This window comes from Enhydra lutris, unplaced genomic scaffold, assembly GCF_002288905.1.
Source record: "Enhydra lutris kenyoni isolate GAN:26980312 unplaced genomic scaffold, ASM228890v2 scaffoldscaffold42, whole genome shotgun sequence".
NCBI lineage: Eukaryota > Metazoa > Chordata > Mammalia > Carnivora > Mustelidae > Enhydra > Enhydra lutris.
This window is the reverse complement of record NW_019154126.1, coordinates 15,005,037-15,018,810: the sequence shown is the minus strand read 5'-3', so window position 1 is coordinate 15,018,810 and position 13,774 is coordinate 15,005,037. Positions and strand designations below refer to the sequence as shown.

General features: G+C 36.2%; 1 protein-coding gene across 1 annotated transcript in view; it reads right to left on the bottom strand.

The window, feature by feature from the left end:
* Positions 1-13,774, bottom strand: part of LOC111155517 (coiled-coil domain containing 7) — a 403,110-nt gene that overhangs the window by 173,461 nt on the left and 215,875 nt on the right. Inside the window, exons 22-23 of the mRNA XM_022515688.1 lie at positions 10,315-10,403; positions 2,137-2,253 (exon numbers count right to left, since the gene is read on the bottom strand). Of these exons, the coding sequence (XP_022371396.1) occupies positions 2,137-2,253; positions 10,315-10,403 (206 nt within the window). The remainder of the gene's footprint in view (positions 1-2,136; positions 2,254-10,314; positions 10,404-13,774) is intronic.

Below are 13,774 nucleotides of genomic sequence, written 5' to 3'. Positions count from 1 at the left end.
CTGTGAGACATGAAACCATCAAAGTCCTAGAGGGGAACACAGTAACCTCTTTGACAAGGGCCATAGCAACATTTTACTAGATATATCTCCAAAGGCAAGGGAAACAAAAGCAAAAATAAATATTTGGGACTTCATCAAAATAAAAAGCTTTTGCATGATGAAGGAAACAATCAACAAAACTAAAAGGCACCTTACAGAATGTAAGAATATATTTGCAAATGACATTTGATAAAGGTTTAGTATCCAAAATCTATAAAGAATTTATCAAACTCAACACACCCCCCAAAATAATCCAGTCTAGAAATGGGCAGCAGACATGAACAGACATTTTTCCAAAGAAGACATCCAAATGGCTAACAGACACATGAAAAGATGCTCAACATCACTCATCATCAGGGAAATGCAAATCAAAACTATAATGAGATATCACCTCCCACCTGTCACAATGGCTAAAATTAACAACACAGAAAACAACAGATATTGGTGAGGATGTGGAAAAAGACGAACACTTGTACACTGTTGGTGGGAATGCAAACTGGTGCAGGCACTCCAGAAAAGAGTATGGAGGTTCCTCAAAATTTAAAAAGAGAATGTCCCTACTATCCAGCAATTGTACTACTAGGTATTTACCCACAGGATACAAAAACACTGATTTGAAGGAATATATGCACTCCCATGTGTATAGCGGTGTTATAAACAATAGCCAAATTATGGAAATAGCCCAAATATCCTTCCATTGAATCTTACATGAGTCAAAGAGGCCAGCCAATTTTTACTCTGCACTCTCAGCTTTCAAAAATGAAAATGACTAGGGGGTAGGCCACAACCTGATATACTCAGTGAACACCTATGGACCTCTGCTAAGGAAAGAAATTAACTCAAAAATGGTGTACAATTGTATTTCTTTCTTTTTTTAAAGATTTTGTTTGAGAGAGAGAAAAAGAGAGGAAGCATGAGTGTGTGAAGGGAGGGCAAGGGGACAAGCAGACTCACTGCTTATGGGATAGCCCAACAAGGGGCTTGATCCTAGGACCACAGGATTATGACCTGAGCCAAAGGCAGAATCTTAACCAACTGAGCCACCCAGGTGTCCCTCCCTGGACAACTGCATTTCTTAATCCCTTTTTAATAGTGGTACAGGCGTGGTTGTAATCACAACCTTTGACGTCAGGATGACAAGAATACAAATAATGCTGTCTGGTTTGGGGTCTGAGGCAAACACCAATGGAACTTACCCAGACCAGGCTTTGGGTCCCCTTGAGTCAACAAAAAATTCCATTATTATAGTACCAACAAATAAATTTATTATTATTAGAGATATATCATCTATATGCAACTACACTCACATTCTTCCAAGCCCTGATGGAAATTTCTGCAGTTAGAGCCATTTTGGAGGGGCATAAGAAGACTGTGAACCTACCGAATTGCCAGCACCTAGCACCTTTGTCTCCCAAAAATCTTCCTGGGAAAGAAGAAAAAAGCTGCCTTCTTTGTTGAGCTTAAGGCAGCTAAATCTGCTTGAAACTATATCTGCATTCAATAAATAAGTTGGTTCATGTGCCTGGCCTTGAGTTTATAGATACTCAATTGAGTTTGGTCATTCAATCCATAGGACAGCCCTTGCTACTACTGACACTGTGACTGTTGTAGAAACAATGACCTAGAAGCCCTCAAACAAGCCACTGAGGCTATCCATCCTCTGGGCCCCTTTGATCTATTTTTCTTTTTGAGTTACAGATCTCAACAATCTTTCTATTCACCACTTGGAGTTTAAGGAGAAAAAACACTGTCCTAGTTCAGAGGCTTCTGTTAGACTTCTGAATCCATCATCTCTAGAAGTAGCTAGCTGAAAGACATACACCCTTTAAGAAAGAATTAGAAAGAAATAATCTATTTTGGGGCTTCAGTGGATACTGAGCATATAACCCATGACTATGAAATAGACTCAATACAAGCAATTCCAACCAGAAGTTATCAATAGTTTTGCTTTTGTTCTTTGTCTTAGGATATTCACACTTTAAATCAAAGTACACAAATTTCTATAAAATATATGCCCAAATACATATTCATGGACCAAATAAAAAGATCTGATGAATATAATTTAAAGTAATTTAGAGTTATCTATATTATATTTACTAATAAGTATTTCATTTTGGGTACTTCTTTGTTTCTTTACTTGCATTTCTGTTTTTGACTTTGAGTCCTCATGCTTTAACATAAGGTTTTTGTCTGGTACATCATCATGAGCTACATAAAGAGATACATATATTATTATTCACTAACCAAAAAAATGGATCCATTGTGACAGCTCTAGAAATCAAATTTACAACAAGTATATGGCAGTATTTTCTCTCACTTTTATAAATAGAAAATATAAGTAAATTACCATAATGCTAGAACTAGCATTATGGTGAGAAGAATTTTAATGTGTGTGTGTTGAAGTAGAAATAATGAAGTAATTGACTACTTCATTATTTCACAAATATTTCTTGGCATAGAATATATTTAATATTAGTCCCTACCTTTTGGTTACTTATAGTTTAGGTTAATATATATTCATAGACTTAACAGTGAAAATGTGTACATATAAGATTATTCATTATACTGTATTTATAATTGCAAAATACTCAAAGGCACCCAAATATATAAGAATATGAGATTGGTTGAATAGCAAAGTAACATCAACTATGATGTACAAGTGATACAAAGAGTTATACATGCAGTTCTAAAAGTAATTTTAAAAAAATCACTAAAACCCAACTAGAAAGGATCACTATGAGGTAAGGTTATGTGGGAAAAAATGCAAATGGGAAGCTATCAAGTATACTTTTGGGAAAAAAATGAAACAGAAAAAGAAAATAAATACTTACCTTTAGAAAAATAAACACAGGAAAGATAAACCAGAAAACAAAGTAGTTGTTTACCAAAAATTGTGTAGACCCTGCATGTGGAGTTGCCTGCAATTACAACTGCTAGATCTAAACATGTCCCTGGCACTGATGACAGCCTATAATGCAGTGAATTTTTCTTTAATTAAAAAATATGTAGGACCCCCAGGATCACTTTGCCTAGTGACCCAAAGAAACCATGGATAGGTTACCTCTAACATAAAGGCAGTAATCTTATTAAACTTAGGAACAATGGCACTTTGTGAAGTGTGTCACTGAAGACTCCCTCATTCAGAATGTCTTTCAGCCTTCCACTATACACTGATACCCTCCAGAAATACTGATACCCTCCACTGAACCTAGAAAATGGTACTACCCAACAAAAACAGAAGGCACATGGACTCACCTGTGGTAACAAGTCTCAGTCATTAATTTAAAAAAAAAAAAAAAAGGCACAAGGACCTGGTATCCAAGTAAAATCCCAGGGAGTAAACTGGGAAGGGGCAGTATGTCTCATTCCATAGGAGATAATTGCTAAGCTTTAGTTTCTTTAAGCTCTAATAAATACAAAGGAGGCCCCAAAACTGGTAGGACATTTCAGCTACTAGAATGCTTTGGCATTCACCAGGAGATCATCATGATGACTTTCTTCTATCAGGATACAATAAGGTCTCTATCTTTAAGGAGGACATGAAAATAGAATGCCTTTGGGGAGGGTGTCTTCCAACATGCCACCCCCTCTGCCCATCTCCATGGCCCTTCTGTCTCACATTTGTGTTTGCCAGAGACCTGGCAGGCCAGAAAGGACTGGCAAGATATATTCAGAGCACTAAATGAGAAAAATATGCAGCCAAGAATAATATATCCAGCTAGGCTGTCATTGATATCTCTCTCAAGGAGAGATAAGAAGCTTCCAGAACAAACAAAAGGTATTCAAATTGGAAAAGAAGTCAAACTCTCTCTCTTCACAGATGACATAATACTTTATAAGGAAAACCCAAAAGACTCCACTCCCAAACTACTAGAACTCATAGAGCAATTCAGTAATGTGGCAGGATACAAAATCGATGTACAGAAAACAGTTGCTTTCTTATACACTAATAATGAAAATATAGAAAGGAAATTAGAGAATCAATGCCATTTACTATAGCACCAAGAACTACAAGATACCTGGGAATAAACCTAAGAGGTAAAGGATCTATACTTGAGGACCTACAGAACACTCATGAAAGAAATTGAAGAAGACACAAAAAGATAGAAGACCATTCCATGCTCATGGATTGGAAGAATGAACATTATTAAACATACTACCTAGAGCAATCTATATTTCAATGCCATCCTGATCAAAATTCCACTGGCATTTTTCAAAGAGCTGGAACAGGACAAACAAAACTAAAAGAATGTGCAAACATCAAAGCATCCCTACAGGAAATATTGAAAGGGGTCCTCTAAGCAAAGAGAGAGCCTAAAAGTAACAGACCAGAAAGGAACAGAGACATTAGACAGTAACAGTCACCTTACAAGCAATACTATGGCACCAAATTCAGATCTTTCAATAGTTACCCTGCATGTAAGTGGGCTAAATGTCCGAATCAAAAGACATAGGGTATCATAATGGGTTAAAAAACACAAGACCCATTGATATGCTATTTCCAAGAAACTCATTTTAGACTCAAAGACACTCCAGATTTAAAGTGAGGGGGTGGAAAACAACTTGCCATGCCAATGAACATCAAAAGAAAGCTGCAGTGGCAATCCTTACATAAGACAAATTAGATTTTAAGTCAAAGATTATAAGAGATGAGGAAAGACACTATACCATACTTACAGGGTCTGTCCAACAAGAAGATCTAACAATTTAAAATATCAATGTCTCTAAAATGGTAGCAGTAAATTATATAAACCAATCAATAACAATATCAAAGACACATCAATAATAACACAATAATAGTAGGGGACTTTAACACCTCCATCACTGAAATGAACAGATCATCGAAGCAAAATATCAACAAGGAAATAAAAGCCTTAAATGACACACTGGAACAAATGGGCATCATAGATATATTTAGAACATTCCATCCCAAAACAAGAGAAAAGACATTCTTCTCTAGTGCACATGTAACATTCTCCAGAATAGATCACATCCTGGGTCACAAATCAGATCTCAGCTAGTACCAAAAGACTAGTATCATTCTCTACATGTTTCAGACCACAATGTGTTGAAACTAGAACTCAACCACAAGGAAAAGTTTGAAAGAACTCAAATACACCATCGAGGCTAAAGACCATCCTACTACTAAAGAATAAATGGATCAATCAGGAAATTAAAGAAGAATTTAAAAAATTCATAGACACAAATGAAAATGAAAACACAACTGTTCAAAATCTTTGGGTCTCAGCAAAGGTGGTCCTGAGAGGAAAGTATATAGCTATACAAGCCTTTCTCAAGAAACAAGAAAGGTCTCAAGTACACAACCTAACCCTATACTTAAAGGAACTGGAGAAAGAAAAAACCTAAAAAAACCCTAAACCTAAACCCAGCAGGAGAAGAGAAATAATGAAGATCAGAGCAGAAATCAATGAAATAGAAACCAAAAGAACAGTAGAATAGACAACAAAACTATGAGTTGGTTCCTTGAAAGAATTAATAAGACTGACAAACCCCTAGCCACTCTTATCAAAAATAAAAGAGAAAGGACCCAAAGTAAGAAAATCATGAATGAAAGAGGAGAGATCACAGCCAACACCAAAAAAAAAAAAAAAAAAAAAAAAAAATACAAACAAGTAAAAAAACATATTATGAGCAACTATATATCAGCAAATTTGACAATCTGGAAGAAATGGATACATTCCTAGAGAAGTATAAACTACCAAAACTGAACCAGGAAGAAACAGAAAACCTGAACAGACCCCTAACCAGTAAGGTGATTGAAGCACTCATTAAAACTCTCCCAACAAACAAGAGCCCACAGCCAGATGGCTTCCCAGGGGAATTCTACCAAACATTTAAAGAAGAATTAATTCCTATTCTCCTGAAACTGTTCCCCAAAAATAGAAATGGAAGAAGAACTTCAAACTCATTTTATGAGGCCAGCATGACCTTGATCCCAAAACCAGATGAAGACCCCATCAAAAAGGAGAATTACAGACCAATATCCTTGATGAACATGGATGCAGAAATTCTCACCAAAATACCAGCCAATAGGATCCAATAGTACATTAAAAGGATTATTCACATGACCAAGTGGGATTTATTCCCGGGCTGCAAGGTTGGTTCAACATCTGCAAATCAATCAATGTGATACTATACAGTAATAAAAGAAAGAACAAGAAACATAAGATACTCTCAATAGATACTGAAAAAGCATTTGACAAAGTACAGCAACCTCTCTTGATCAAGATTCTTCACAGTGTAGGGATAGAAGGTACATACCCAAATATGTATGAAAAACCCATCATCTGTGAAAAACCCACAGCGAATATCACGCTCAACTGGGAAAAAAAATGAGAGCTTTTCCCCTAAGGTCAGGAACACAGCAGGGCTGTCCACTATCACCATTGTACTCAACATAGTAGTAGAAGTCCTAGCCTCAGCAATCAGACAACAAAAAGAAATAGAAGGGGAAAAAAAAGAAATAAAAGGCATCTAAATCAGCAAGGAAGTATTCAAACTTTCACTCTTTGCAGACAGTGTGATACTCTATGTAGAGAACCTAAAGACGCCACCCAAACATTGCTAGAACTCATACATGAATTCAATAAAGTGGCAGGATACATATCAACATACATATATCTGATGCATTTCCATATACCAATAATGAATAAACATAAAGAGAAATCAAGGAAATGATCTCATTTACAATTGCACCAAAACCCATAACATACATAGGAATAAACTTAACCAAAGAGGTAAGAGATCTGTACTCTGGAAACTATAAAACAGTTATGGAAGAAGTTGAAGAGGACATAGGAACTAAGAAAGCATTCTGTGCTCAGAACAAACATTGTTAAAATATTTAAACTACCCAAAGCAATCTACACATTCAGTACAATCCCTATCAAAATACCACCAGAATTTTTTTACAGAGCTAGAACAATCCTAAATTTGTATGGAACCACAAAGGACCCCTGAATAGCCAAAGCAATGTTGAAAAATAAAAGCAAAGTGGGACATCACAATTCCATATTTCAAGCTATATTACAAAGCTGTAGTCAGCAAGACAGTGTAGTACTGGCACAGAAGCAGACACACAGATCAATGGAACAGAACAGAAAACCTGAAAATGGGCCCTCAACCACAGTCAACTAATCTTTGACAAAGCAGGAAAGAATATCCAATGGAAAAAAGACAGTCCCTTCCACAAATGGTGTTGGGAAAACCGGACAGCCACATGCAAAAGAATAAAACTGTACCACTTTCCTATACCATGTACAAAAATAAATTCAAAATGGATGAAGGACCTAAATGTGAGACAGGAAACCATTAAAATCCTAGAGGAGAATTCAGGCAGCAAGATCTTTGACTTTGGTCATAGAAACTTCTTACTAGACACAGTTCTGGAAGCAAGGGAAACAAAGCAAAAATGAACGATTGTCAATTCAAGATAAAAAGCTTCTGCACGGTGAAGGAACCAATCAACAAAACTAAAAGTCAGTCTACAGGATGGGAGAAGATATTTGCAAATGACATATCAGGTAAAGGGCTAGTACCCAAAATCTATAAAGAGCTTATCAAACTCAACACCCAAAAAAACAAATAATCTAGTTAAGAAATGGGTAGAAGTCGACATAAACAGACATTTCTCCAAAAAACACATCCAGATGGCTAAGAGACACATGAAAAGATGCTCAACATCATTTGTCATCAGGGAAATATAAATCAAAACTACAATGAGATAGCACCTCACACCAGTCAGAATGGCTAAATTTAACAAGTCAGGAAACAACAGGTGTTGGCAAGGATACAGAGAAAGGGAAACTCTTACACTGCTGGTGGGGGTGCAAACTGGTGCAGCCACTCTGGAAAACAGTATGGAGTTTCCTCAAAAAGTTAAACTACAACTACCTGTGATGTAGTAGTTGCACTACTAGGTATTTACCGAAAGGATACAAAAATACAGATCTGAAGGATCACATGTATAGAAGCATTATCAACAATAGTGAAAATATAGAAAGAGCCCAAATGTCCATCAACTGATGAATGGGTAAAGATGTGATGTATATATCCTAAGGAATATTACTGTCATCAAAAATAATGAAATCTTGCCATTTGTTATCACATGGATGGAGCTAGTCTGTGTTATGGTAAATGAAATAAGTCAGGCAGAGAAAGACAACTACCATATGATTTCACTTATATATGGAATTTAAGAAAAAAACAAAACAGATGAAATTATGGGAAGAGGAAAAAAAAAACAGAGAGAGGGAAACAAACCATAAGAGACCCTTAGAGTATAAACTGAGGATTGATAGAGGCATGTGGGTGGGTGATGGGCCAAATGGATGCCAGGAATTAAGGAAGACATTTGTGTGGAGCACTGGGCATTATATGTAAGTGGTGAGTCATTCAATTCTACTACTGAATACAATCTTACACTCTATGTTAACTAGAATTCAAATAAAAATTTTTAAATACATATATATTATACATACACAGAATTGCAAATGTATTTCATCTTCTCTGTGATTTTCTTAATAACATCTTCTTTGTGATTTTCTTAATAACTTCTTAATAACATTCTTTTCTATAGACTATTATAAAAATATGGTATATAATACATACAACCTACAAAGTATGAGTTAATTGGCTGTTTATTTATTTATTTTTTTGGTTCACTTGCTGGTCCACAGCAGGCTGTGTGTAATTAATCTTTTGAAAAGTCAAAAGTTATACATAGGTCTGTGACTATATTTAGGTTCAGTTCCCCCCAAATCCTCTGTTGTTCAAGGGTAAACTATAAACATAAAGTATGATGGTGGTTGCTAGGGGCTGAAGGGAGAAGAAAATGAGCAGCTGATATTTAATGAGTATAGAATACTAGTTGTGTAAGATGAAAAGTTCTGGAGATAAGTTTCACAATGATGTGAATAAACTTAACACTATTGGACTACACACTTAAAAATTATTGAAATGGGAAGGAGTCTGGAGTCCAAGGTGTCAGAGGAGTAGGAGACCTTAATGTCATCTGGTCCCAAGAATTCAGCTAAATAGCTATCAAATCATTCTGAACACTTGTGAACTCAACCAGAGATCTAAGAAAAGAACAGCTGCAACCCTACAAACAGAAAAGTGACCACTTTCTGCAATGTAGGAGGTGCTAGAAGTGAATCTGAGGAATATGGGAAGACAACCTGTGGGAGAGGGAGCCTCCATAAGCCAGCTACTGAAAAGTGATATAGCAGTGGATTGCAAAATCAGAACTTTTAGAAGTCTACTCCGGTGAGGGACATCACTCAGGTGGCTAAGAAGGGGTGGAACCCTTGCTGGGACAGTGTGGTCTCAGGATCCTCAGGGTCACAGGAAGACCAGGGGTGCATGAGTGTGGCAGAACTCCCAGGCATCGGAGCAGGGAAGGTGGCTGCAAACAGTAAGTCCACAAATGCCCTCTGAGCTTGGGTTTTCCATAAACCATGACCTGCAGCAAGTCAGGCAACTGCTTTCCAAGTAGGGAAAAGGCAGAATCTGGGAGAATTCCCTTCCTCCCCAGGAGGAGCAGTGCAGGAATACATCTCAGGCATCTGCAGGGTTTGGTGATGTGAAATGGGGTTGTGTGCCTGAGATAGAAAAGCTTGGTCACAGGCTGGGTAAGCACGGAGTGCAGAAAGAGACCAGGGAGAAAGGGGTGATTGACTGCTTTTCTCAGAGTGTGCACTGAGGAGTGGGGCCCTATGCACTTGGCTCCAGGACCAGAGATTGAGAGACCACCATTTTCATTCTCATCCTCTAAAGCTGTACAGAAAGCCTTCAGGGAACAAAAACACATAGAGCAAACTGGAGCAGATTATTTAGCCTGGCCCCCTGACAAAGGCAGTACAATTCTACCTGGGGCAAAAATACTTGAGAATTAAAGCAGATCAGCAAAAACATTCAGCCAAGACTAAGTTTACTAATCAATGAGAACTGTAAAATTCCAGTGCTAGGGGATTACAGCACATAGAATTCATGGATTTTCCCCCATGATTTTTTTCTTTCAACTTAAACTTTTTTAAACTTTTTTTCTTTTTCCAACCAATATTATTTTATCAAGTCTTTTTAAAAAATTTTTTCTTATTTTCATTTTTACAGTTACTTTCTATCCCTTCATTGTATTTAATTCTATTTTGTATTATATTCTTTCTTTACAATTTTGAGATAAAGTTTCTTCTATCAGACAAAAATACACCCAAAATCTAGTGTATGTCTCTGTTCCATTGACCTGTCTGCTCATGTTCTCTCTTTTTCTTATTCTTCCTTTTTTTTGGTGTGTTTTTTTTTTGTTTGTTTTGTTAAAGTCCTTTTTAATTTTCATGTTTTCAAGGTATTAATTTTATTTTTATTTTTGCATATATGTTTTCTTTCTTTACAATTTTGAGATGTAGTTTCTTCTAACAAACTGATCAAAATACACTCAGAAGATAGTGTATTGCTCTATTCTGTGCACTTGTCTGTTTATATCCATTCCTTTTTTTTTCCATTCCTTTTTTTCGTTCTGCATTTTTTTCTCTTTTGTTTTCCTTATCTTTTAATTTTCATTTTTACAATTAGTTCTTTCCTTTCATTGTATTTAATTTTATTTTTGTACATATATAAGCTTTACTTCCTTTACAATTTTGGGATCTAATTTTCTAAAAAATAGACCAAAATAAACACAGAATCCAGTGTATTTCTCTATTCCACTCACCAGTCTGATTATATTCTCCTTTATTTATTTTTTTCTTTTTTTCTTTTTTCAGTTTTTGGTTTCAGAACTCTTCTGATTTGTTTGGTGTGTATTTCTCTGGGGTCATTGTTGCCATTTTAGTATTTTGTTCTCTTGCTCATCTATTCTTCTCTCAACAGAATGACAACACGGAAAAATACTGACTGTCAGAGACCTAATCAGTATGGACATATGTAAGATGTTGGAACTAGATTTCAGAATAATAATTATAAAGATACTAGCTGAGCTTGAAAAAAGCATAGAACACCCTAGAAAATCCCCTTCCAGAGAAATAAAAGAACTAAAATCTTTAACCAGGCCAAAGTATAAAAAAAAGGCTATTAATGAAGTACAATAAAAAATGGAAACTCTAACTGCTAGGATAAATGAGGCAGAAGAGAGAATTAATGATATATGGAAAAAAGGATAGAGAATAAAGAAGCTGAGAAAAAGAGAGATAAACAACTACTGGATCATGAGGGGAGAATTCAAGAGATATAGCAAAATAATATTAGAATAATTGGGATACACAGAAGAGGAGGAAAGAGAGAGAGGCAGAAGGTATATTAGAGAAAATTATAGCAGAGAATTTCCCTAATCTGGGAAGGAAACAGGCAACCAAGTCCAGGAGCACAGAGAACCCCCCTCAAAATCAATAAAAATAGGTCAACACCCCAACATATAATACTGAAACTTGCAAATCTTAGAGACAAAATAAAAACCCTGAAACTAGCTGGGGACAAGAGGTCTATAACTTACAAAGGTAGAAAAATTGGATTAGCAGCAGACCTATCCACAGAGACCTGGCCAGCAAGAAAGAACTGGCATGATATATATTCAGGGTGCTAAATGAGAAAAATATGCAGCTATTTCCAGCTATTATCCAGCTAGGCTCTCATTGAAAACAGAGGAGTGATGAGAAACTTCTAGGACAAACAGAAACTAAAAGAATTAATGATCACCAACCCAGCCTTACAAGAAATATTAAAAGGGATCCTCTAAGCAAAGAAAGAGCCCAAAGCCAACATAGACCAGAAAGGAACAGAGATAATATACAGAAGCAGTCACTTTACAGGTAATAAAATGGTACTAAATTCATCTTTCACTAGTTACTCTGAATGCAAAGGGGCTAAATGCCTCAGTTGAAAGACATGGGGTATCAGATAGGATCAAAAAGTAAGTCCCATCAATATGCTGTCTGTAGGAGACTCATTTTAGACCCAAGACACCTCCATATTTAAAGTGAGGGGGTGGAAAAACAATTTACCTTGCTAATGGACATCAAAAGAAAGCTGGGGTGGCAATCCTTATATCAGATAAATTGTGTTTTAAACCAAAGACCATAGTTTAGAGATGTAGTAAAACACTATATCATTCTTAAAGTCTCTATCCAACAAAAAGATAAAACAATTGTAAATATTTATGTCCCTAACGTGGGAGCAGCCTATTATATAAACCAATTAATAACAAAATCAAAGAAACACAACAATAGTAATACAATAATAGTAGGGGACATTAACACCTCCCTTGCTGCAATGGACAAATCATTTAAGCAGCAGATCAACAAGGAAATAAGGGCTTTGAATGACACATTGGACCAGATGGACTTTAGATATATTCAGACTATTCCATGCTAAAGCAACAGAATACACAGTCTTCTTGAATGCACATGGAACATTCTCCAGAATAGATCATATAGTGGGTCACAAATTGGATTTCAAATGGTACCAAAAGATTGGGATCATTCCCCACATATTTTCAGACCACAATGCTTTGAAACTAGAATTCAGTCACAAGAGAAAATTTGGCTAGAATTCAAATACATGGAGGCTAAAGACCATCTTACGAAAGTATGAATGGGTCAACCAGGAAATTAAAGAAGAATGAAAAACATTCATGGAAACAAGTGAAAATGAAAACACAACTATTCATAATCTTTGGGATTCAAAGGCAGTCATAAAAGGAAGGTATATAGGGGCGCCTGGGTGGCTCAGTGGGTTAAAGCCGCTGCCTTCGGCTCAGGTCATGATCCCAGGGTCCTGGGATCGAGCCCCGCATCGGGCTCTCTGCTCAACAGGGAGCCTGCTTCCCTTCCTCTCTCTCTCTGCCTGCCTCTCTGCCTACTTGTGATCTCTGTCTGTCAGATAAATAAATAAAATCTTAAAAAAAAAAGGAAGGTATATAACAGTAAAAGTCTTTCTCAAGAAACAAGAAAGGTCTCAAATACACAACCTAATGCTACACCTATCTAAAGGAGTTGGAAAAAGAACAGCAAATAAAGCCTAAACTTAGCAGGAGAGGAAAAATAATAATGATTAGGGCAGAAATCAATGAAAACGAAACCAAAATAGCAGAACAGAAATTCAAAAAATTTGCAGGACATAAAACCAATGCACTGAAATTAGTTACATTTCTATACACTAACAATGAGACAGAAGAAAGAGAAATTAAAGAGTCTATCCCATTTACAATTGCACCCAAAACCATAAGATACCTAGGAATAAACCTAACCAAAGAAGCAAAGGATCTGTACTCAGAAAGTGACAGAACACTCAGGAAAAAAAATTGAAAAATGTTCCATACTCATGGGTTGAAAGAACAAATATTGTTAAAATGTCTGTGCTATCTCGAGCAATCAATATATTCAAGCCAACCCCTATCAAAATACCATCAATTTTTTTCACAGAGCTGGAACAAATAATCATAAAATTTTTATGGAGCCTGTAAAGACCTCATATAGCCAAAGCAATGCTGAAAAAGAAACCCAAAACTTGTGGCATCACAATTCTGGACTTAAAGCTCTATTACAAATCTGTAAGCATCAAGACATTATGGAACTGGCACAAAAACAAACACATAGATCAATGGAACAGAGTAGAAAACCCAGAAATGGGCCATCAACTCTATGGTCAACCAATCTTTGACAAAGCAGGAAAGAATATCCAATGGAAAGAAGACAGTCCCTTCAATAAACGGTGCCAGGAAAAT